This window comes from Microtus pennsylvanicus, chromosome 2, assembly GCF_037038515.1.
Source record: "Microtus pennsylvanicus isolate mMicPen1 chromosome 2, mMicPen1.hap1, whole genome shotgun sequence".
NCBI lineage: Eukaryota > Metazoa > Chordata > Mammalia > Rodentia > Cricetidae > Microtus > Microtus pennsylvanicus.
Genome location: NC_134580.1, coordinates 69,641,323 through 69,666,850, shown reverse-complemented (window position 1 = coordinate 69,666,850; position 25,528 = coordinate 69,641,323). Strand labels below are relative to the sequence as shown.

General features: G+C 47.8%; 1 protein-coding gene across 6 annotated transcripts in view; it reads left to right on the top strand.

Moving 5' to 3' along the window:
* Positions 1–10,238: 10,238 nt before the first annotated feature.
* The window catches only part of Cry2 (cryptochrome circadian regulator 2), a 33,284-nt gene continuing 17,994 nt past the window's right edge, over positions 10,239–25,528 (top strand). For 4 of the 6 annotated variants that reach the window (XM_075961463.1, XM_075961462.1, XM_075961461.1 and 1 more), the window contains exons 1-5: positions 10,239–10,487; positions 18,674–18,782; positions 21,044–21,186; positions 22,587–22,771; positions 23,310–23,398. In XM_075961463.1, the coding sequence (XP_075817578.1) occupies positions 10,276–10,487; positions 18,674–18,782; positions 21,044–21,186; positions 22,587–22,771; positions 23,310–23,398 (738 nt within the window). In that variant the 5' untranslated portion in view covers positions 10,239–10,275. Of the gene's footprint in view, positions 10,488–18,673; positions 18,783–21,043; positions 21,187–22,327; positions 22,440–22,586; positions 22,772–23,309; positions 23,399–25,528 lie in introns of all 6 variants that reach the window. The other 2 variants (XM_075961466.1, XM_075961464.1) reach the window with 1 other exon arrangement.

Below are 25,528 nucleotides of genomic sequence, written 5' to 3'. Positions count from 1 at the left end.
CGTCCTTTTCCTTGGCTCCCATGTCTGTGGCTGCTCCCTCGGTCTCTCCGGCCTTTACCTTCTAGCTCAGTTCTCAATTAGAAGCATTAATTGTCACAGCGTGAGAGGTTGTTATGATATTTGCTGGGTAGGGGTAGAAATTCTGCTAAACACAGTAGTCAAAATATCCCCCAAATGACAAAGAACTACCTGGTCCAAAGTAGAGAGTTTGTGCTAGGTGTGATGGTAAACATCTATAATCCTAGCCCTTAGGAGGCTGAGGCAGGAGGATTCTGCAAGTTCAAATATAGCCTGAGCTAGGTAGAGAGGTGTTCTCTCAAAAATGATTTAATTAGGGCTAAAAAGATGGCTCAGCAGTTAAGAGCACTGGCTGCTCTTCCAAAAGACCTGGTTCAGTTCTCAGGACCCAAAGGCGGTAACAACACCTAGAACTCCAGGTCCACGGGATCCAGTGCCTTCCTTTGGTCTCACTGGGAACCAGGCATGCACATGGTTTACAGACATATATGCAGGCAAAGCACCATACACATGAAATAATAAAGGCATAAAAATAAAATTAATTAATAAAACAATACCAGTGTTGGAAAACCAAGCACCTGAGGTGACATAATAGTCCTAATAACGAATTATCATAATAATTCTAACTCCACTGCTCAACACTCAGGGCAGGGTGTACGACACAATTTAGCGATCCTTGCAATAGCCTAGGAGGGAGGTAAGGTTATGAGTACCTTCATTTTTACTTTTATTAATTTTGAATGATACATGTGTGTCTGTGAGGGGTATGTGCACATGAGTGTGGTGCCCACAGAGGCCAGAGGTGCGGATTCTTCTGGAGCTGGAGGTACAGACCGCTGTGAGCCAACTAATGGAGGGGCTAGAAACTGAACTCGGGTCCTCTGGAAGAGCAGCACAAGTGAGGAACCACTCAGTCATCTCTCCAGCCCCACGAACTCTGCTTTATAGCTATGGGAGCTGCAGCTGGAGGGTTAGGGGCCTTGCCCCAAGTCATCCAGCAAGGATCAGAATCGAAAAGGCACCACACACACACACACACACACACACACACACACACACACACTTTCCTTCCTTGAGCTTAAGCACAAGTTAGTCTTCTTTCATTGGCAACAAGCCATGAAATGTCTGGTTTAGCAGGAGCAAGGCTACAGGCTGTTTTTAGTTCATGGTTTTTCTCTGTTGCATTAGCTCTTTGTTAATGAAGGGTCCACTGTCTTGTCATGCTCCTTGTCACCGGGGCAGGAACTGAGAGCTAGAGGTGACCCTTGGCTCAGTCCCAAGGGTTCTCAACACAGCCTCCCATCCCTTCCCTGGCCACACCTAGGCTGGAAGGGCACATCTTAGGTGTGGCAAAGATCAGAAAGTTGTCCTTAACTCAGGTCAGCAGATACTGAGGTTGCTGGCAAGAAGTCAGAGCCAATCTCACTCACTGTGGCCTCCTCCCAGGGCAGCCAATGTAGTCAGCACCTAGGAAGGCCTGACTACAAGGCACTCAGCCACTTCCTGCTGGGGCGAAATCCTGTCTACAGAAGCCCAGGTACTGCCAGCAGCCAAGCTCAACTCCCGTGGCCAGCACAGCAGTCCTCACCTGTTCCTAGGGAGACCCCAGGACACCCTGAACCTACAGCAGGCTCTCAGACCTTTCCAGTCAAGAGTCATTGTTCAGTGAGAAGGTTTATACAACACTGGCTATTTAACGATATAAAATAGGCATGTAGAGCCAATAAAATGGCTCAGCAGTAAAGGTGCTTGCCACACAAACCTGGTGATCTGATTCCAATCCCCAGGACCCATTTAAATATGAAAGGTATGCTTTTAGCAGGCAGATAAAATTTCCAGTCTTCTAAGGCCATAACGGTTAATTTTGTACAGAGACAAAGACTGTAATACTTTCCTGTGGCTGTTCTTCAGCACGCGAGGACATGTTAGTGCCCTTTGGACTGTGTTAGAACTTCATACACATACTAGAGTGCACTTGTGTGCACACACAATAATAATAGATAAAATATTGAAAATACATATGCAGCCGGCGATGGTGGCGCACACCTTTAATCCCAGCACTCAGGAGGCAGAGGCAGGCGGATTTCTGTGAGTTCGAGGCCAGCCTGGTCTAGAAGAGCTAGCTCTAGGACAGGAACCAAAAAAGCTACGGAGAAACCCTGTCTTGAAAAAAAAGAGAAAATACATATGCATATCAGATATTACTAGTAATAAATAATAAAGAAATTTATTCAAAACAATTCTTTTATATACATATAATTTTAACCATTCATTGGCAATGAAAGGAAATTTGCATGATAATAAAAGGATGTGATTGTTTATTTTTACAGAAAGAATTCGATCTTGGCTGAGTATCTGACACTGCAGGATGTACAACATCTTCAGCATTTTCAGAGTTATGAAATTCTGTTCTAATCCAAGCCAAAATCAATATGATTATATCAGTATCTGTTAGATTTTATTTGCTTATTCATTTATTCATTTGTGTGGTTGTGGATGTGGCACCACAGTGCACGGGTGGAGGTCAGAGGACCTGCAGAAGTTGCCTCTCTCCTTCCGTACACTTACAGAAGTGGATCGCTGAGTTCAGCTCTTGTCATCAGGCCTCTCAGCACAATCTTTTTACCCAATGAGCCATCTCATCAGCCCAAATATGATTTTCTGTGAGACACAAGCCAGCACCTTAAACAACAGTTTTTAAGATCAAACATTCAAACATAATACAGTTCAAACGGCACTAATGGGGCATTTGCATGCTGAGGGATAGTCACGGGGAAGTATTAAAGTCCTTGTTTCCTATAATCAACAATTATGGGTTTTTTGTTTTGTTTTGATTTTGATTTTGATTTTCAAGACAAGACAAGGTTTCTCTGTAGCTTTGGAACCTGTCCTGGAACTAGTTCTTGCAGACCAGGCTGGCCTCAAACTCAGAGATCTGCCTGCCTCTGTCTCCCTGGGATTAAAGGTGTGTGCCACCACCGCCCAGTCCATTATGGCTTTAGAGAGCAGAAATTTTACCTGCTTGCTGAAAGTACTCAATTCATAGTGTGCTGAGGTGTTGCAGGCAGAGTTCCTTGGTGTTGTGTGACCGGCAGTGCGCATGCTGCAGAGGGCAGATGTTGATCCTCCCATGGCAATATAAAGTTTCCAGATTTGACAGCGCCCATATGCCCAAAAAGGTTGGGGTGCTAGGTAGGAACCTCCGTCTGGCCCCATCTCTCCTCCAAACCCTGCCTGCTCAGAGAGCCTCCAAAGAAAGATGTCAGAAAGCCCAGTGCGCATGCTTAGCAACTACTGCAGCTTCCTCCCCTGCTGCCTCCAGCAGCCCAAATCCCCACATAACCGCTCAGCTTTTGACTGTACTTGGACACAAACTCAGTTGGTGGTCCACATGTCATCACCCCTCACCTACAACCTCTAAAGTCTCCCTGCTTTAGCTCGGGAGCCTGGCTTCCAAGGCCTCGCTCTCTGTAACCAGAGAACTCATCTGGGAGTTGCTTTGCTCAAATAAACCTGCTGTTACAGTTTTTTAATGTGGCTCAATCTGGCCACTGCTTCAGCAGAGAAACCTATTCAAAAGGATAGTACAACTAGGGGGACAGTGTGGTGGTGCACACCTTTAATTCCAGCACTTGGGAGGCAGAGGCAGGAAGATCTCTGTGAGTTCGAGGACAGTCTGGTCTACAGAGCTAGTTCCAGCCAGAGCTACACAAACCAAAAAACTCAAAAAAAAAAAAAAAGGAAGGAAGGAAGAAAAGGACAGGGACAGATGGGTGGAATCTGAACCATTACACCAGTCCCAGCTTCAGCACCACTTTTTCTTAAGCCTCTGAACAAAAGCCCAGCATGGATACTGTCTTAGTAACCTTTCTGTTGCTGTGATAAACACCATGACCAGGCAACTCCCAGAAGGACGGGTTTGTTTGGGGCTTACTCTTGGCAGGGAATATGGCAGCAGGCACACTTGGAGACTGGCGCTCACAGCCAAAGCTGAGGGTTCACATCCCAAACCAACGGCAGGAAGCAGGGAGAGCACACAGGACACGGGGCATCTTCTAGCAAGGCCACACCTCCTAAACCTACCCTGTAGCAGAAGGGGCTGCTTGTTGGGGTTTCAGTCCAGCCCAGTCCCCCAGCCATTTTAGGTCTAGAGAAAATCACACAGAGGTCTCCATAAGATTATAAACTGATTGGCCCATTAGCTCAGGCTTCTTATTAGCTCTTGTAGCTTATATTAACCCATAATTCTAGTATATGTTAGCCACATGGCTCAGTACCCTTTTCAGCAGGGCAGGTCACATCCTGCTTTTTTGGTGGTCTGGACAAGACTGGGGAAAGAGCTTCCTTCTTCCCAGAATACTCCTGTTCTCATTGTCCCACCTCTACTTCCTGTCTGGTTTTCCGCCTATACTTCCTGCCTGGCTATTGGCCAATCAACATTTATTTAAAACATAATTGACAGAATACAGAATTGTCCTGCACCACCACCCCAACAGTGTCACCCCAATTAGGGGTACTGCATTCAAACACCACATGTACAAACACAGGGATTAATCATAAATATACATAGAAATCAAATATATTCCAGTGGAATGATAGAATGAACATCAGCTAGATGTAGAACTCTAGTCCATTCTGGAAACTTTCATAGATGCACCCTCCAACCCTCTGAGTAAGTGGCCACCACTGTCCAGAGACAACTAACATCATAGATGGCTTTTTACCGTTGTTTTTAACTTACAAACTTAGGCCACTTCAGTATGGACACAATGGACTTGCTTGTTTAAATTCTCATGGCCGGGCGGTGATGGTACATACCTTTAATCCCAACACAGAGAAAACCTGTCTGGAAAAATAAACAAACAAACAAATAAATGAAAATTCTCGTAAACTAGGTGGTTGTAGCAGCACAGGCCTCTAACCTTAGCCTCGGGCAGGCTCTATGAGCTGAAGGGTCAGTCTGATCTATGTAGCAAGTTCCACGCCAGCCAGGGCTGCACAATGAGACCCTGTCTCAAAAACAAACAAAAGTATTAAAGCCAGCCACATAATTCAGGTAAATAAAGAACCTCATACAGCAACAGAAAACCGATTTTGGAAAAAACAACCAACCAAACAAGGAAAACTGAAGGAAACAGTGTTAATGGCTTTTAGAATTCGAGTGGAAAGTTTTCCCCTGGAGTCCTGTGCTGAGCTAAGTTTATTTTACTTTTCTGTGGCAATGCTCTGTAATTTTTCTGCCAGCAGATTTGTTGAGATGCAGTACCCATTCCATAAACCACGGCCACACACAGGACACACTTGAGAGACTTAGCTTTTTATACCATCATTACATCCTGCTTTAGAACACTCCCTTCTTCAGATTCACCCTCAACCCTCTTAGCGCCTTTTGTTTGGAGACTGGGCTGCCCCAGGGGGCCGTGAGCTCACTCTGTAGCTCAGGCAGACCTTGAACTTGTGATGGTCTTGGCTTAGCCTTTTAAGTAACTAATACTCCATCTCCAGCCCTTCTAACCCCAGAAAGCACATTTTCTTTCTCTATAGATTTGCCCATTTTGAACATTCTACAGAAGTGGAATTCTGACACATGATCTTCTGGTACTGGCTATATAATATATTTTCAAGATTCATCCATGTTGTCATTTATGTCAGAACTTCCCTTTTAGAGATTAATTTTATTTCTTTACATGGATATAACATATTTTATTTATTCATCAATTGAATGATGGGCATTTGAGTTATTTCCTCTTTGACTATTTAGCACCAAACATTACTTACTTGATTGTGAACTTCACATGGTGGATATGTACATTTTAAATTAACTCTTTTTTTTATCTGGCTTCTTTCTTTTATGAGGTTCATCCTTGTCCCCATTTCTAACTATAGGTTATTGGTTTTACTCCTGCGTAGTATTCATCTGGTAGGGTATGGTAAATGTGTTTACCCATTCATTCGCTATGGGTATTTGCATTGCTTTCTATTTGAACTGTCATTGCTAACACTCTTGTGAAGACTCCCGTGCATGTCTTTCGGTGCACATGTGTGTGCTAGAAGCTAAGTTCCTGGGTCACAGTGTGCACTGTTTTGGAGCATCCACAAGAGAAGACTGCTCGAGGAGATTTAGGCCAATAGACGTGCCTTAAGTCCCAGCACTCAGGAGGCAGAGGCAGGCAGATCTCTGTGAGTTCAAGGTCACCCTGTTCTACAAGAGCTAGTTCCAGGACAGGTTCCAAAGCTACAGAGAAACCTTGTCTCGAAAAACAAAACAAAACAAACAAAAAAGAGATTTAAGCCAATAGAAATTCTTCACTAGCCAACTGAGTGTTTGGAATCCCAGGGTGGCCCCAAGCCTTTCTCAGGGTAAGTTTTTAAAAATAAAAACCATATCCAGGACTAACACCAGCTAATAAAAACAGCCTGAAGTGAATTACAGAAGCCCCAAAGCCAGGTTAGCACATTTAGAGACTTTCCCAAAACTATGGACTTTGATGGATTAGGTCTTTGTTCTTGTTTTGGATGATGGGATTGTCTATGTGAGACTTTCATGGCCTGAATGGTACTTTCATCATGGAGTCAGCTGTGCTAAGGTCTGGGGGCCTGTTATGAGGTTGCTTACTGTAGGGTGTTTGGTTTTCAAGTTCAGACTGTAACGCCTGCTTTGGGAAGAAGAGTTGTGGTGACGTCACTGTGCCAGTCCCTCACCGTCCCCAGCACTTCACTTTATCACTTCTTTAGCTTTGCCCTCCCTGGTGTGCCAGTCACAGTAGCTCTTTGTGTTTCCCAGCGCATGAGTAGAGCTGAGCCTCTTTCCGTGCTCCCACGTCCTTCAGGGTGGTAGTGTGTGGGAACATGTTCCAGCCCCGGAAGGAGGAGGAGTTCATAGGGGCTCCCTGTGCGCCTCTTTTTTGTTTGAAGAATTCTGTCAATAGTCTGTATTTGAGCTCTTTCATTCACTTTGAGTTTTGCTTTCTGAGACAGACTCTTGCTATGTAGCCCAGGCTAGCCTGGGCCTTGGAGTGCTTCTGCCTTGGCCTCCATGCTCTAGGCTTCCAGCTCCCAGCTTTAGACTTAAGCTCCTTAGGAGTTACTAGGGCCACCACATCATCCTCTAGTCTGTAGTTTGTTTTCCAACTTTCTTGTTGTTTTTGGTAAGGAGATGATCTTAAATTTAATGCAGCTTCAAATTCCAGCTTACCCTGATGGATGTGGGGGTTTTTTTGTTGTTGTTGTTTTATTTGTTGTTTGTTTGATTTGGTTTTTCAAGAGGGTTTCTCCACGTAACAGCTCTGGACATCCTGGAATTTCCTTTGTAGACCAGGCTGGCCTTGAACCCATAGAGATCTATGTTGGGCGCCACTCTGTCGTAATAGGAGTGGTGGGGCTGCATCCCCGACACCCTGCCGCACACATGGCTAGTTTACCTGAAATAATTACACGGAAACTGTATTCCTTTAAACACCGCTTGGCCCATTATATCTAGCCTTTTCTTGGCTAACTCTCTCACCTGGACTAGCCCATTTCTAATAATGTGTGTAGCCCACGAGGAGGCTTACCAGAGAAGATCTTAACCTGCATCTGTCTGGAGTGGAAGAATCATGGCGACTCACTGACTCAGCTTCTTTCTCCCAGCATTCTGTTCTGTTTACTCCGCCTATCTAAATTCTACCCTATCAGAGGCCAAGCAGTTTCTTTATTACTTAACCAATGAAACAACAGATAGAAAGATGACCCTCCTCCATCAGATCTACCTGCCTCTGCTTCTCAAGTATTGGGATTAAAGGTGTGTGACACCACCACCACCTGGCTGAATGGATGTTTTTCATATCTTGTTCAAGACATTATTATCCGCAACACCAAAAGGTGAGGAAATTTGCTGTTTTGGTTTGCTCATTAAGTATAGAGTCATTTTGTGTAAGTGTTGATGCGGTCAACTTTCTCCTTTTGGTTTTTGACATTTTGCATTAGGGTACCTGGTTGACCCATTACTGCTATAAGAAAAACCATTTTTATTTTTTATTTTATGTGACTGAGTGTTTTGGCAGCCTGTATGTTTATGCACTACATATGTGCCTGGTGTCCACAGAATCCAGAGCGGGCTTGGATCCTCTGGAACTGGAGTTACAGACATCTGTGAGCCACCGTGTGGGTGTTGAAGACTAAACCTGAGCTCCCTGCAAGAGCAACAACTGCTCTTAACGGCTGAGTCAGTCAACTCGTCAGCCCCTGTCCACTGCCTCTTATGGTTCTACTTCTGCATTTTCAATTTTTTTCTGCATTCTCAATTTTGAGCCATTTGTCTGTTTACCTTGCTGTCATGCTACACAGCACCTGCCATTCTCGTCTCTGTTTTTCAACTAGAAATCGGAGCATGGAGAAATTAAGAAACTTGTCTGAGCAAATGCGCCATTTGCTAATTAATGGTGGAGCTGCAAACCGAACTCAGAGAGTCTGACGTTATACTCCGTGCTTTCAGAGAGCTTAGCGGCTTCTCAAATCCAGTAGTTGAAAGGACGATTGTTTTTGTCGCTAGGTTTGGGTGTATTGGAAACTGCCGCTTGGACTCGAGCTTTCCAAATCCGACCACTAGAGGGCGCGAGCACCTTAAAGTCGCCAAGCATGTCCCGCCCTTTGCGTGGTCACCTCTTCGCCAATCACCAGATATTTATACAAAGGGCAGGTCCAAAACAGAAAGTTGTCGTCACACACCGTCTCCACAGAGGACTTTGACCAAAGGAAACAAATAAAACAGAACCGATTTTTTTTCCCCCAAAGATCCCCAGGGAAGACACTTTCTGGCTGACCTGTCACATCCTTGAAGTACCGAGGTTCCCTTCGCTCCTCTCCTGTCTTTAGAGGGAGCTGGGGCAGCTGTTCCTTGCCCTTGTGAACAGGAAGATGTGGAGCTCTGAGGTGGCATATATAAAATTCAATGTTCGCTTCTTTAGCCATGTTCAGGCTTGTTTTCCCTCATTCTGGTATCTCTACAGTCATTTTACAGAAGAAAATTCCAAAGTGGACTTGGTCCTCCCTATCCTTTTAGGCCCAGATTGACTTCCTGGTCTTGAATGTAGCCTGGGTAATTGACCCAAGCACTAGGCAGCCATTCCGTGGGATGAGTCATTCTTATCAACCTGAATACAGCCACGCAGAACAAAGACAGTGACACAGCAAGATAGAAGTGCCCTTCGCTAGCTGTTGAGACCACACTGTCCCTCCCTCTTGGCTCCGACGTTTACCGAGAGTGTCCATGAGAAATTGATGAGTTGTTAGGCTTATCTTCGTTTTTCATGATTGTTATAATTTTGAGGTTTTTTTTTAATTAAAAAAAAGTCTCATTCGCTTGGTCACATGTGGAACACATGGTATGTGTAAGGAAAGGGAAAAGGAAAAACTGCAAAGAATCATAGGGCTTCCAAAGAAAAGGTAGGGGATAGTGCCCTCTACATGCTGATTCTTACATGGGGTTCAGTTCAGAGCTGTGCACAATAACGGTACTGTGTCTGCTAAGCAGAAAGTAAGTGAAAATAAACTCATCTGAGGGCACAATTACTGACTCAGTCCTTCATCCTTATGCCTTGCTGCGTGCAAATACCAAGATTCTCTGCGAGGAAGTGGGTTAAAAGCAGAAACTGGGAATTTCAGAGCAGAATCTTACTGGATTCGCGGAATTGGGCAAGTCATTCAAACCGGGCGCCCTAAGCCTGCCTCATCTGCAGAATAAGACTAACAAGCATCTGTTTCATCGGGGTTTGTGGAATGAACGTAACTGGGATGAGATGAGATGAGAATAGAAAATAGGACAGTTTGTGTAAGGCTAACACCGTTCAGCTCCGCATATGAACAGTATAATGAACCGCAAGTAAGAGCCTGGTGACTGATCTGTCAGCCACCGGCAGGAGTCATTGCAACCCCTGTCCTTCCCAGAAGCAGGCGGAGAACGCGAAACGCGTAGGAGATCCGGGGTCCCTCCAGCCTTAGCCCACGCGGGGCCCGCGGCAGCGCCGTCCTGCGTCACTGGTGAGTGGCTACCGGGCGGGGGACCACACATGGTGGGAACGTGAGGGGGCGGGGCCTGCGCCGGCGGTGCCGGCCAATAGAGCGGAGGGGAATCCCATCCAATCACAGAGGCGCCCCAGCCCCCAGGGGGCGGAACCATGTCGGGGATCAAAGGTTTCATTGGTCGGTGGGCGGGCGCTGAGCGGGACCTGCGGTGTGGTCAGGGGCGGAGCGGCAGCCCGGGGCCCAGTCGGGGAAGTGATGGCGGCGGCAGCTGTGGTGGCGGCGACAGTCCCCGCGCCGACGACGGGAACGGACGGCGCATCCTCGGTGCATTGGTTCCGCAAAGGGCTGCGGCTCCACGACAACCCCGCGCTGCTAGCGGCCGTGCGCGGGGCGCGCTGTGTACGCTGCGTCTACATCCTCGACCCCTGGTTTGCGGCCTCCTCGTCTGTGGGCATCAACCGGTGGAGGTGAGGGGACCCTACACTGCGGGGTGGGAACAGCGAACAGACTCTGGCCTGCGGCCACCTCTGACACAGCGGTTTCGCCCGCGGCCCCCTCTGAACTCCACGGCAAGCTGGGGGACAGAGGTCATGACCCCTCTCTGTGCTGACGAAACCCTCATCAGAAACGCGTGGTCTACCTGCAGCCAGTTCCTGACAGAATGGGGACGTCTTGGACTTTTAGGGCTGTGCCGTGAGGGGGGTGACGAAAAGCATTCTTCAGGGGAAAACCCTCGCTGAGCCCCGCCCCCAGGGCTTCCCTAAGCCTCAGATTTGCCCCCCACCACCACCACACACACACACACACACACACACACACACCATCCTGGCTAACCTTCCTACACATTTACCCTGGTGGTGATTAGGGACCCAAGCTCAGCCTTAGCCAGTATTCAAAAGACACCAAGGGTATCTTCGGGTAGACCACTTTGTGTCTTGACCTCCAGAGCAGTTCTTAACCCATTACAATTATTATAATTTATTACATTTTTTGGGAAAGGACTTGCTATGGCGGTGTATAGAGAGTTAAGGGGACAACTTGTAGGTTCTCATTCACCATATGGTTCCAGGGATCAAACTTAGGTTGTCAGGCCTGGAGGCAGGTGCCTTTACCCGCAGAGCTAGTTTCCGAGAGGATCCCTTCTGTAGTTATAATTCGCTAGAAAAATATTCGGAGAGGATGGCGTCACTATCAGCTCTTCCTCCAATTGTCATGATATGATTTTTAGAGGACAGTTGGACCATTACAGATGAGACTTTTAGGGGCCACACAACTACAATGTCAGGAGCCCCTGACAACTCCCAGGAGGTTGGGTCCTTTCACACATTGTGTGACACAGTAGCTGATGTATTTCTCTGTAGCCAGTATTCAAAAGCAAGTTCTGAGACATCCTGTACCCATCACTCTTTAAATGCCGCCTAGCAGTTGCCTGGTTTGTTTGCATGTTTGTTTATGGCCTTGTTGCACAGATGAGCAAGGTAATTCCCAAGAGACAGTGGCCCTCAGCACCCCATTCTTTCCGCTCCAAGGGGGGTTTGCCCTGCTAGGAGAGCAAGTGCTCCTAGTAGCATATGTATCAAATGCCCCTTATGCAGCGGGAACAACTAAAGACAGTCCTGTGGAGAGCCAGCCCACACTGGTTCAGGCTGCGCTACCGCTCTGGATCCCTCCAGTTTCCATAGCTAGGAGGTTGAGTGTGACAGACAGGCAAATGACCGGCTCTACTGTGGACAGTAAACCAAGCCTCAGACTTTGCCCTCCCCTTCCTTTTGACAGTGTGCCAATCTAGACAGTCGATAGAATCTGACTGTTATGTTTTCATGAATGTGGTTTTTTTTTTCTTTTACTGGGATTTTGAGGAGTATTGCCCATTCCTTTGTGGTAGTGGAGATGAAGGAACCACAAAACTGGTTGGACTCTAATGTACTAGGAACTTGGTTTTATGGGTTTTTGTGTGTCACCTTTTTGTGGTTGCCCTTTCAAGAGAATGAAGCAGGAAAGAAAGAGGCAGCTCAGATGCCTGGGTAAAATCTTAAAATCGTGTGGAAATGCAGATATTAATTGAGAGGTTACTTTGTGAGTTGTAGGTGGCAGGCTGCTGCTAAGCACAGCCGTGAACAAGCAGGTTCTGGGGAGCTCCCACAGCGTCCAGAACCTACATTCGAGTAGAGAAAGACAAGAGAACAACCATGGTGGAGGAGCCCAAATGCCATAACACAATAAGATGGGGGACAAACTACAGATACATTTTTAATATTGGAATCACTTAAGGATCTTTGAAAGCTTCCCAGACTCCCCTCCCCCATTTATGATTCAGTTGTCCTGTCTGGTTTGCCTTTTTTTTTTTTTAAAGCCATTGCAGCCAAGCGTCAGAAGTGCTGCACTAAAGAACCACAGAGGGCCAGGCAGCCCGGGGAGTGTGTTGCTTCAGTGCATTGACCAGAAGTCTAATTAGCTTTGGCATTTCAGGAGAATGAGGTAAAATAACACCAAACAGATCGAATATACTGCTCCTGAGCCAGCAGGCACACACACTCCAGAAGCCCCATCTTTGCCCTTGCTCCTGATAAGAGCAGGGCTGGATGCTGTTTGGTGCACAGGGTTGGAGGCAAGGAGTTGCCCCCCTCCCACTCCAGCTGCACCTCTGCATAACTGCAGTGTGTGTAATCTTCTGGAACTTGGGAGTAGTCTAAGAGAATGTGGCTGCAGCATACGGCCCTGCTCTGAAAAGTCTCTGTAGAAGGGTGGGGTCCATCTGACAGAAGTGGGAGATCAGAATCTGTCCTTAGACTGATTTCCCTCCTGCAGATGGAGGGATTAAAATAGCCATAACATCAGTTAAAGATAAAGGCAGCCAGAAGAGAGAGAGAGAGAGCCTCCTGCAGATGGAGGGATTAAAATAGCCATAGCATTAGTTAAAGAGAAAGGCAGCCAGAAGAGAGAGAGAGAGAGAGAGAGAGAGAGAGAGAGAGAGAGAGAGAGAGAGAGAGAGAATGTTTCCTCTATGCCAACAATATACGTGCCTGTATAATTCTGCTAGCATAGAAGAAGACTGCCATACTCCTTGCCCTGGTGATAGTAGGAAATCTATGGGAGCCGTTCTAGCTCTGTGACGCCCAGGGATGGTTTTCTTCCTTTTTTTCTTTTTTCCTGACAGGGTTTCTCTTTGTAACCTTAGCTGTCCTGGAACTAGTTCTCGTTGACCAGGTTGGCCTCAGACACACAGAGATCTGCCTGCCTCTGCCTCCTGAGTGCTGGAATTAAAGACTTGTGCCACCATCGCCTGGCCCAGGAATGTTTTTCTAGCACTAATTTGCCTTTTTCCTCTGTCCTTCCTTCCCCAAATTTGCTATATCTAGGAAGACGGTACTACAGGCAAGAACCAAAACAAAATGCAGCTGTGAGTGGCTTCTAGATTTTAAAAATGGGTCAGACGAGATCCATTTTTAATTACCTTCCTTTCCCTGCCCCAGCTTAGATGCTAGCCACAGTGCTCCTCCCACTCTGTTGAAGTAAGTTTGTCCTGACTCTGCTCTGCACCTCCAGGAGCTTCCAGAACAGAGGGTTGTAGAGATGCGCTCTCTCTGAGCTGTCCCCTTCCCGAGTACAGGGGCTGAGTGCAGCTGCACAGCTGGCTGTAAAGTGGGTAGCCTGGGAAGGTAGGGGCTGTGCTTGCTAGCAGACCAGTCTGTGTGCCTTGAACTATTCACAGTGCGACTCTGGCAAGGGACTTCACTGTTCTGGAATCCAAGGGAATGTTTCCATTTGCCCAAAAGGGTTGAAAATTTTGATCAAGCTCTTTAAAATTGAGCACTCTCAAAAGAAAAACCTATATTTCTGTCTGAATGAGACTCAGGAAGCAGTCTCTGCCACAGGCTGTCGGGTTAGATTACCCTTTTTTGTGGTGTTTAAACTCTCTTAATTTCTTAGAAGTGAATTTCTGTCTATTAATATCCTATTCCAGTTTGCCAGCCCATAATATCATTGTTGTGGTGAGGTAAGTTTGCTTGAAGCCAAAGAGTTTGGTCATAGACGGTCTGAACCCAAAAGAAGAATTCACTGTCCCCATCCTCTGTGTTAACAGATAAACTGTTCTCAGCATAGCCATTGTCCCTGAGTAGACATGTATAACTGACCTGTTCTGAAGGGGTAGCCGCCTGCAGTTCCTGGATGATAGTTTTCTCTGTATTTTTGGAAATCCCAGTTTGGTTTTCTCCAGTTCTGTCTGCCCTGGCTCCATGGAACCTGTGTAATTCTGGAGCACATCTATTGAAAATGCTCCATCAAAGGTTGTGTGCTCGGCCATGTGGCACTTGGAGCAAGGGTGATGTTCAACCCCCAACACCACCCATTCCAGTACTCAGGTGGGTTTTTGGCGTGGCTGTCTGCAAGTAAAAAAAGTGGGCAGGTGCAGAGAGGGTTTGAAGGGAGCACGGAGGGAAGGCCCTGGTTTTCCCTGGTTGAGAAAACCTAGGCCTGTCTGGTGGCCTTTCTTCAGGAGCAGCTTGCTCCAGTTCCTTTGGTGCTCTGCAGAGTTGTCACCAGGCAGATCCGAAAGGTGATACCATGGTGGTGGGTTGCCTGTCCCTGGCTGCCTGAAGGCTGGAAGCTACACAGAGTCCTCCCTGTATCTCCTTTCTAGTGCCTCCTGGGATGCTGTTCTGAGTTCATACTGGGGAGGAGGGATGGTGGATGTAGTTAAGCATTTCTTTTTTTTCGTTTTGTTTTTGTTTTTGTTTTTGTTTTTCAAGACAGGGTTTCTCTGTAGCTTTGGAGCCTGTCCCGGAACTAGGTCTTGTAGCCCAGGCTGGCCTCGAACTCACAGAGATCCGCCTGCCTCCTGAGTGCTGGGATTAAAGCTCACCACGGCTGGCTAGTTAAGCATTTTTTTTTTTCTTTTTGGTTTTTCGAGACAGGGTTTCTCTGTAGCTTTGGTGCCTGTCCTGGAACTAGCTCTTGTAGACCAGGCTGGCCTCGAACTCACAGAGATCCGCCTGCCTCTGCCTCCTGAGTGCTGGGATTAAAGGCGTGCGCCACCACTGCCCGGCAAGTTAAGCATTTCTTAAGGGCCAAATAGTCTGAAAGGAAAATGTGATCTGGTCGGGGTGGGGAGCTCAGTACATCAAGGTCAAAGTGAAGTGCTTTCCACAGAGGAGCTTCTTCGGTTTTCACGGAGAAGTGATTGCTCAGGGATTCAGTGTGGGAGGACAATCATATGGAAGGGCAAATTCCGATGGTTGCAGTCTCCAATGGAGCGCAAGAATGTGTGTGTTCTAGCGAGTTTGGTCATGCACAGCTAGTGCTAGGTGCCTCACACCACACTTTGTGTTTTTTTTTTATTTATTTATTTATTAAAGATTTCTGTCTCTTCCCCGCCACCGCCTCCCATTTCCCCCCCCCTCAGCCCGAAAAGCAGTCAGGGTTCCCTGTCCTGTGGGAAGTCCAAGGAACCCCCACCTCCATCCAGGTCTAGTAAGTTGAGCATCCAAACTGCCTAGGCTCCCACAAAGCCAGTGCGTGCAGTAGGTTCAGAAACCCATTGCCATTGTTCTTGAGTTCTCAGTAGTCCTCATTGTCCGCTATGTTAAGAGAGTCCGGTTTTATCCCAGGCTTTTCCAGACCCAGGCCAGCTGGTCTTGGTGAGTTCCCAGTAGAACATCCCCATTGTCTCAGTGCTCACACCACACTTTGAGGAGAAAAGATCTGCAGAAAAGGTGTTAGCCATGAACTGAGCTCCATACTCCCTAAGGGCTGAGCCCTAGGCAGTACCACCCATCTCAGAGTGCATTGCTCCCAGCAGTGGATGTGCTCACTGCTGAGGCCTAGAAACCTGGTAGTTACGAGGTATATCGTGTCGGGCAGTTACTTAATCTTTTAATGCCAGTTTTCTCGGCTGCAAAATGGGCACGATAATAGCACCTGCCTCCCAGAATTGTCTGAAATTAAATAACACATTATAAAACAAGTAGGATTAGAGCCTTGCTCTGGGAGTGCTCTGTAAATGTAGCTGTTGCCGTTGTGAATTGCACCATTGTTTTGTTTCCAGCTGCAGACTTTGCCGCTGCTTCCTGTCAGAGAAGACAAGGGTACTCATCTATCTGTGCTGTAGAGATGCTGCAGGAAGCTCTTCTTTTAGAAAATGAGTCCTAAAAATAAAGCTGTATGGGAAACAGGTTGCATCATACTCTAGAACCTATATTTCCTGTGCATTTCAGTCTTAATAGCTGCAGGTTGACATTCTCTGAGGTGTGGTGAGCTGTGAAGATAGAGACCCTTAAAGTGTATGGCTGGGACATCTTGGGGGCTTCTGATAGAAGAACCTCCACCCTCCTGAGGTGTGGAATTGTGCCCTGCCCTGTGCCTAGCAAAACCTTCTGTTTCAGGTGCTCCCCTGAACCTTTCTTATTTTTTATTTTTACTTTGTGTGTGTGTCAGTGGGGAGCAGCAAGGCCCCCAGGGATCACTTAGCATTCAAAGGGTGCCAGATTTTTAAGTCAGAAATTCCCAGCGGGGGAGCTTCTGCTGTCAGTCTCTGGTCTCAGTCCCTGAGTGAGCCTACTGCTCTTTAGCTAAGGTGATGCCTCCTGCTGGAATGCGGGTCTGCAGCATTGGCCATGGAATTGCAGCAGAGGCAGCTGGGGCCTAGTTCTCTTTGGCACCCTTCTGGCCTTTGTAAACCTCCAGTAGTCAGGGAGCTGCAGCAGGTTCTTGGGGGGGACGATGACATAGAAGCTGGCCTGTTCAGGCTTGGGTCCTAAGGAGGAAGATAGGCCTGGATGCACTGCCTGTGTGAGGCTTGTGTCTGTCCGAGAGAGGAATTCCAGGCTCAGGAGACTTTCCACCTTGGAGCAGACCTTGCTTGACTGAAGTGTTTAGAAATGGGCCATTGAGAAGAAAATTGGCTTTCAGAGTCTGATTAGCCTGGGCCACTATTGAAATGGATTAATTAAAAATGCTGCAGGATCCCTGGATCCCCAGCAGCTGCAGTGACAGAAACACTGCAAGTTCCCCGGCAGCAGTGGGCAGCCGGTCTTGAGAGCAGCCAGTCTTAGGCAGGGATTGGCACAGGTCCAAATGCTGCAGGATCCCTGGATCCCGGAGGCTGCAGCAGCAGAAACACTTGCAGGTCTCCAGGTGGCAGTGGGCAGCTGGTCCCGAGAGCAGCCAGTCCCCAAGTGGCTGTAGCAGGCCACAAGGAGAGACAGACAGATAGACATGCCACGAGACCAGGCTGCAGGTCTCTGAAGGTGGCTGGTCCAGGGTAGGGAACCATGCTGGGCCTAGAGACAGATGGATAGGCATGCGATGCAGAGTGAGGTTGGATATTTATTTAGTGGGTTATGGAGGGGAAAGGGAGAAGGGGAGAAAAGCAGAGGGAGATAGAAAGAGGGGGGAAGGGCAGAAGTGGGGAGAGGCAGAAGCTGCCTCTTGGGGAGAGAGACTCAGGCTGGAAGCTGAAGATCAACTTGCCTCAGCCACAGAGGTGGGTGGGGGTGGGCATGGCTTGTCTCTTAAAGGGACGGGACAGATAATTACAACTAAGCCAGCTCAGTCACTTAAGAGCTATCAGTTTTGGTAAATTCCCTAATCTCTCTTGTCTGTTTGTCTGCAAAATGGGGATAGTTCAGTTTCCTTCAAAATGTGCTGAGCTGTCAAATTAAGAAAATACTTACAAAGCGTACCAGATTCATAATCAGACTGCTAGTCTTGGCTGCACCCGCTTATCACTGGGATTGTGAACCACATCAATAGTTACCTGGTTAAAATGTTAATTTAATTTAAAATAACACACTGATGGACTCAGCAAAGGTTCGTTTCCTTTCCTGTCCCTTAGTGACCCAGTACTCTAACACAGGCTTTTGATTTTTGTGTCCCTGTCATATACCCAAGCACGCCACAGTATCTAGCCAGGACACCTTTAAGCCCTTGCCTCTCTTGATGAGAACCTAGTTTCTAGAGTAAGAAGAGACCAGAAGAGTAAGCAGTTTGCCAAAGAACCAAGAACAACCTAGTCCATGTGCAGGCCTGAAGTATCAGATATACCTGCAACCCAAGCCGTGCATAGTGTCTCATGCCTGTAATCCCAACATTTGAGAGGCTGAGGCAGGAGGATGGCAAATTCAAGATCAGCCTTAACCACACAGACAATACAAGTCCACTGTGCTTAAGGGTCAATGGACTGTGGGGCATAGAGTGGCCTGGACAGTGAAGCAAAGCCTCAGAGACAGCCCAGCTTGTGGAGCTGGCTTTAGTATTTAGCAGGTAGCTCACATTGATCATGTGGACTCTATGACCAGGCCCTGTGTCTGAGGGTTTCCTTGCATTATCTGATTCCACGAGTACTAACATCTTAGCAGGTCTATAGGCTTTACTGTTAATTCCAAACCACGGATGAGAAAACAGCTAAAAAGGTTAAAGCTACTGCTTCATTACCACATGGCTATGAAGTAAGCTGGAAGTTAACCCCATCACTCCTGCTCTGAGCTCAGGCCAGGCCTCCAGTCCTACAGATATAATACCAACTTGATTGGCATGAGCAGTGGCTGGGTTCTTAGGAAGGTGTATGTGTGTATGTGTGTGTTGTGTCTTGTCATTCACCACCTCCATTCCCCCCACCCCCATGTCACTAACAAGGCCTTTGTGGGTTCTGCAGGTTCCTACTGCAGTCTCTGGAAGATCTGGACACAAGCTTAAGAAAGCTGAACTCCCGTCTGTTTGTAGTCCGGGGCCAGCCAGCTGATGTGTTCCCAAGGCTCTTCAAGGTGAGTGTGTAGGGCCGAGAGGGAGAGTCTGCTGCCTGGCATCTCACCACAGAGTGTAATGCTGTTCTGGCTGGCAAAGTGGAAATGTTGGTGCCTGTCTGGCCACTAAAATGGCTGCTAGGGAGGTCAGAAGTAGAGACAGCTGGTCAGTTTGCCAGCAGGGTGGAAACTGGTAAGGGAAAAAACTCTAAAACCAGTGTTGTATTGGAAGGATCCTCACTCAGCCCAGACATGCAGTTTGCTAAGCCCTTCCACCCCACCGTTGCTGGCTTCCTTATGTTTCCTTGGCTCAAGTCTGTATTTATTAGGGTTTGTTCCTGCCAAGACTGTGAGGGTGGGGTTTCCTGTCTAACAAGGGGTGCTGCCCACCTCAGCTTGTCCTGCTTATTAGGAAAAATGTCAGCCAGCGTTTGAGAGATCGTCACTGTTTCTCTGTGGTACGCAATTAATAAAATCTTCATTTGGGAGCCATATTGGAGACAAGCCCATTTATTTCCTCTCAGCCCCTTTAAAATGCATGTTTTAAGGTCCAAGCAGAGGCAAAAGTTCTCATGGATAGAGCATTCTAGAGCATTCTCCTTCGTCCACAATAGCACTCTATGCAGAGGAGAAATCTGATGTCAAAGAAAATAGCTTCACAGTGTATCTGTTCCCCCTCCCTCCATAATTTTGTACACACCTATGAGTCACTGGACACTAGTCGCCAGCGTTCTCTGAGGGCTGACTGTGAGTCCTGTTCTAACTGCTAACACGCTAATGTCTACCCCACAGCAGCCCTGATGGGTAGGTTCTGCTATCACAGGTTCATAGGTGAGGAAAGAGCGTGCTACCTGGCCAGGAAGTGGTCTCAGGCTCTCTGACACAGAGCTGGTGTTTACCTGCCATACCACACACATGCTTTTGTTAGTCTGTGTCTGCGGCTCAGTGCCAGAGCACTTGCCTAATATGAGGCCCTGGGTTCTGTCCCAAAGTACAGCAAGACCAAGAACAGAAAACTTTCTGTCTTTCTTAAATCCCTCCACATTGCTCCTCTCTCTCCCGGCAGCTCAGAGGCTGGGCAGGCTGTTGCACAGAAGCATAGATCTGTTGTTCACTGAGTCATGGATCAGGTATTTATTGGGCTGCTAGCTCAGGCCCCGTACTGGCTGGTAAGATGAGCGTGGTGGATGCACAGCACAGCCCGATTTCTGCTCTGAGTTCACAGACGATGGGCAAAACAGGCAGGTAAAGGGCAGCTTCATTGCCTGTGACAAATGCTGTGGTAGAAATAGGACAGAGACACAAGAGAAGACACTCCTGAAGGAGTGGGGCTATCATTTAATGAGAGTCTCCTTAGTCACAGGGTTTTGTGACTATGTAATGATGTCATCTATGCAAACCACTTAGTATAGTAAGGGCTAAATAAACGTTGAGAGCATTTGTGCTTTGAGGAGCCTTGTATCCACCCTGCTAAGCACTCACTGACTCCCCTGGACAGAATTGAATGATTAGGACATTTGCTTTAAAGGCCTGTGACCACAGACTGGTTAGATTATTTGCTTCTTGTAGTTACATGCTGTAGGGTTTTCTGTGACTTGTCTAGATAACTTCCACTGGGGCAGTTTTCTCCTGGTGTTGCTGGGAGACCAGGCTATTTCTACCAGAAGTGACAGAAAGCTCAGAAAAGAATTCCCCTCTCACAATTTGTAGCCCCTCCAGTTTGTTTTCTCCTGGACTAAGGATTGCTCCTTCTTCTCCAGCTCTGAGGGCTATTAGCTCTGTTTGCTTCTGGCCTTGGGAGTGTTGCTGTGGAAACCATTAAGACACTTTACATAGCACAAGTCGGCCAAGAAAACTAGGCCACAAGTTAGACACTGAGGAGGTCTGGGAAAAGCTGCAGAGCGGTCGGGTGGTAGTGATGCTGTGTGTGTCTCTCCCACCGTTTCCACTGTGAGTCAGTGCCTCTCTGTGGGCTAGGGGCTCCCTGGGAGCATTGTATTTATAGCTTCATTCTCTCCCTTCAAGGCACAGTGAGTGCACAGAGCCCTCCCACTGACTCTGCCACAGCAGTGCTATTGGCCTGACCCTCCTGACTGCCTGCTTCACACTTTCTGAGCCTTAGGATCTTTGCTTTAAATTTAAACCATTGTCTGATGCCCTTGGTTTGTTCTGTAGCCCTTGTAACATAGCCAAGATTGGCCCTGTTCACTCCCAAAGAGGAGCTGAGTGCCTAGGTCTCACTTCTCAAACAGTACTGAGCATAACAGATTATCTCCCCACAGGAATGGGGGGTGACCCGCTTGACCTTTGAATATGACTCTGAACCCTTTGGGAAAGAACGGGATGCAGCCATTATGAAGATGGCCAAGGAGGCTGGTGTGGAGGTGGTGACTGAGAATTCTCACACCCTCTATGACCTGGACAGGTGAGACATGGTGGTTCTTGGTAAGGTTGCCTGTGAGGATTGGTGATTGGGCCCCTCCTAAGTGGAATAGACCAGTTCAACAAGAGGGCCACCTGGCTCGTAAGGTATGGTACTTTCTAGGAATTGAACAAGAATAGGCCAGAATTGGGGGTTAGAGAAGTCATTAACAGTTACAAAGACTTGGTTAGGCCCAAGCTGTGGAAGAAGGGAGTCTCCACACAGAGTCTTCGTAAATCTAGCTAAAGCTAGCTCCCTGTGCAACTGCAGTGTCCTGACCTTGACAGACCCCATCTGTCACTCCTCCCAACTGGTGTCTACTCCCACAGACCTAGTTCCCAGCCCTGGGATGATTGCCAGGTCTGTTCAGCCTATCTGGGTTTCCAGGCCATGCATTTGATGCTGTTTGAGGACTCTAGAGACCCCTGCAGGTTGCTGGTAACCACAGCAAGGTCTCCTTCCCCAGTGGCCAGCCCCTATGAGTCTATCCCCCCCTTCTGTCCCCAGTCTGCCTACTGGAGATGTCACCCTTCTGTTATTGCTGCTGCTCCCCGCCCTCTTCCCCCAATCCAGGGCTGACTGCCAGAAGTCTGGGTCACACAGCTGTGCACGTGAGCCAAGCCCTCAGAAGGAGAGGCTTGGCGTGGAGCCCTCCCCTGCCACGTGCAGAAGAGGGGCGGGGCTGCAGAGGTAGCAGCCAGCTTCTATGTGGGCTAATGGGGACAGCACAGGGAGAGCAAATAGGGAAATGAACTCACCCACAGGCAGGTCTTGCATAAGCTCCTTCTCAGGCAGCAAGAACCATCCAAGTCTATGCTTATAGAAGCAGTGGTGTTCTTTCTTCAACCCTCATGCTGTTCCTTCTCGCTTGTAAAAAATACTTGGCACACTTCAAAACTCTTTATGGTGTTGCTGTTTACCACAGCCTCTGATTTAGAGAGCCTTGGCTGGCCTCTACATCTCTGCTCTAGTAAACAGGGCTTACAGGAGGATGATCCTCCAGGCAAGGAGTATGTCACAGCCCTCATCATACGTGTTCAAAACTGGGTAGAGAGAGGCCCTTGGTGTGGTCACGTATGTGCCCGGAAGGCCCGTGGGGGACTTTCTGTTTGATTAGAGAGGTGTGGTCAGTCTCTGTCTCTAGGCGGCGCCGCGTGGACACCAGGGAACCTGGAACTGAGTCCCAGCTTTGACCCTGCTTTGCTCCATTCCCTGAGGCACCTGCTCCAGCTCTCTGGGCTTCATTTTCCCTCTCGGTAAAATGGAGATGCAGCCTCCCCTGCCCCCCTTTGTTCAAGAGAGCAAACCTCAGAGCTTCTGAGTTTGGGCTCTTTTTTGGGTGGTCAGGGACCCCAAAATAAAAGACTTCAGGAGTGACTTTAGATGTGCTTTGGACTCCCCAGAATCATCGACCTGAATGGCCAGAAACCACCCCTTACCTACAAGCGCTTTCAGGCCATCATCAGCCGCATGGAGCTGCCCAAGAAGCCCGTCGGCGCTGTGAGCAGCCAGCAGATGGAGAGCTGTAGAGCCGAGATCCGGGAGAACCACGATGACACTTATGGCGTGCCTTCCCTGGAGGAACTGGGTACATGCTGCTGCTTCCTGTGTGGGATACGGCTTTCCTGTTTCTGTCAAAGTTAGAAAATACTGGTCTACTGGCACATGCCTGTAATCTCAGAACCTGGGAGACAGAGACAGAAGAGACAGACCAGCCTGGGCCGCTGGAGAACTTGCCTAAAAAACAAACAAACAAACAAAAAACAGAAAAAGATGCTATTAACTATCTCGACCCCCTAAGACCATTGTTTGACCTCCAAGACTCATTTATGCCCTGCCAGACTGCTTTTTCTAGCTGGAGCCTCTTTGTGTAGTTCCCTTTCTCCAACAGTAGAGGCGCTGTCTGGTGCTGGTCATTGGTCTTCTTCACCTTTCTTCCATCTTCTAGTCTGAATAAAGCTGGCCTTCTTCACTTTAAGGGCTTTCTCAGTCCCAGTAGCATCAAGTCCAAGGTCTGTGGTTTCATCTAAAGAACAGATCAGTATGAATAGTGCCAATTATCATTTTCATAATTGTAAATCAGATGACCTGACCTGCAATGCTCTGGCCTGCTGCTCCTTTTGTAGGGTTCCCCACGGAAGGACTTGGCCCAGCTGTCTGGCAAGGAGGAGAGACAGAAGCTCTGGCCCGCCTGGATAAGCATTTGGAACGGAAGGTATGACCCTGTTTCTGAGCCCAGAAAGGCAGGCGCAAAAGGTGTAGATCAGGTTTATGTCCCTAGAGCCTCAAATCTCCAAGTGGTTGAAAACTTTCTGATGGCAAAATTAATATCAGCTCCTGGTTAGAGAGTCCATCCCTGTGCTGACCACTGGCTTAACTACGTGATTGCCATGTCCCTCTTCATCTGTCCAACCATCCCACAGGTGGGCATTAGGCTTTCTGTCTGACAGATTACAAAGCTAGGCTTAAAGAGGTCGAGTCACACCACTGGTGTAGCATAGGGAGGCATAGTGCCACACGCTCACACCATTAACTTTCTTCTGTGGACAGCTTCCGCTTGCTGAAAGGGCATGCCAAATTAATGCTTTAATCCTAGCATTAAAGAGGGCTGAGGCAGAAGGATTGCATTAGGTTCCAGCGAGACTGGGCTGCAGACTGTCTCAAAAGAACCAAATCATAGAGCTATTCTGTTGGTAAAGCCCATAATGTCCATCATTCGGTGTCAAATTGCCCCTCCCCATCTTTGTTTGTCTCCTCCATGGCTTTACTCCATTTGCATATAGAACTGGCGCTTTTATATGAGCTCAGCAAGAGGAAGGAGGGAGTCTGAGGCCCCAGAGGCTCTGTTCCACACTGGCTAAGTTCCTCACCTGCCTGTGAGCACAGGAGCAGAGCAGGCTCCACGGACTGAGGACTCTTGCCTCCTAGCTCCCTGACCCTGCAGCCTCTGTAGTCTGACCCTTAAAAGCACAGCTTTTACTGTCCCCACTGAATGACAAGACATTTTGCCAGCATGATAGCAATGGAGCAAGGGCCCATGGCAGCCTGCTTAGGAAGGATGCTCTCTTAGGCTCAGGAGTGTCCAGCCAGCACCGAAGGCAGTACTGATGGCCTTGATCATTCTCAACTCAGCAGACCTAATATTCCTATTCTGATGTTTCTCTTAGCTGAGGCTAAAAACAAGTTCCTCCAATTTGAGTCAGTAGCTACAAGGGACCAACTTTCTGTGTCCACATTAAGAGTTTTGCCCAGGACCGGGTTATAACTTGGTGGCAGAGTGTTCCAGACATGCTCAAGCCCCCATTCCATCCTAGCCCCAGATGAAAGGGAAAACAAAACTCTGTGCCCAGAGCAGGGATGGAGGTAACAAAGGGAGTGGCAGGAAGAGCAGGACTCGAGTATACAGAGTTAACCTATGGCCTCATAGATTCTCATTCTTATTACCTTAAAATGTATTTTGTAGAGGACTGCTCTCAAATCATGATGTCAGGAGCCCATTTCCCACACACCCCTGAATGCTGCTCCGCTCACTGGGGAGACCCAGAGGTGTTGAGTTGAAGGAATGAACCTTTTTGGTTCTTCAGATCTGAAAGGAGAAGCCATTTCTATCAGGATGTTCTAGGAGCCAGAAAGACATGGAGAAGCTTCCAGATGAGCATCCTATGTAGTTACAGATGGCCTAAGGATAGGAAACCATCAGGGCTCAGAGGGTTGCAGGAACAAAGAGCATCAGGATTAATTATCAGTCAGTCAGGTGTCGCACTTGCAGCTGTCTTTTGGAAGAGGAGTTTTTAAAACTAATAGAATGAGGAATCTAAGGTGTAACTAAAAGGCATAGCTAGATCCAGGTATCCCAAGAATATCTGAGCAGATGTCTGCCATCTTGGCTTTGCTGTCCTCTGTGGAGTCGCCTCGCAAGTCGGCTTCCCTTAGCAGTGGAGAAGGGAGTCAGCGTGGCCTGTCTTCTGGCTGGCTGGCGCACTAGAGGAAGGGGCTTGCCTCTTTTTCAAAAGCTTCAGTAAAAGTCCAAAGAAGTATTTTCATTGGCTTGGCTTGGGTCATGTGCCCTTCCCTGGCTCAGTTACTGTGGCCAGGGATGGAGTGTGTCCCCTGATCACATTCACATCCTAAGCTGACTCCTAGAGTCAGAAAGTAGGCTTAGATCTGCCTTGCCCAGTAGAACTGAGATTTAGAGAAGTCAGGTGCTCCACTGACACACTTGATGCTCTGACCAAAAAGGGGATGGTGCAGATTATATGTTCTTTACCTCTGGAGCTCTTTGTAATGACATTCTGATTCTTCAAAAAAGAATGATTTATTTTAATTCTATATATCTGTTTTGCCA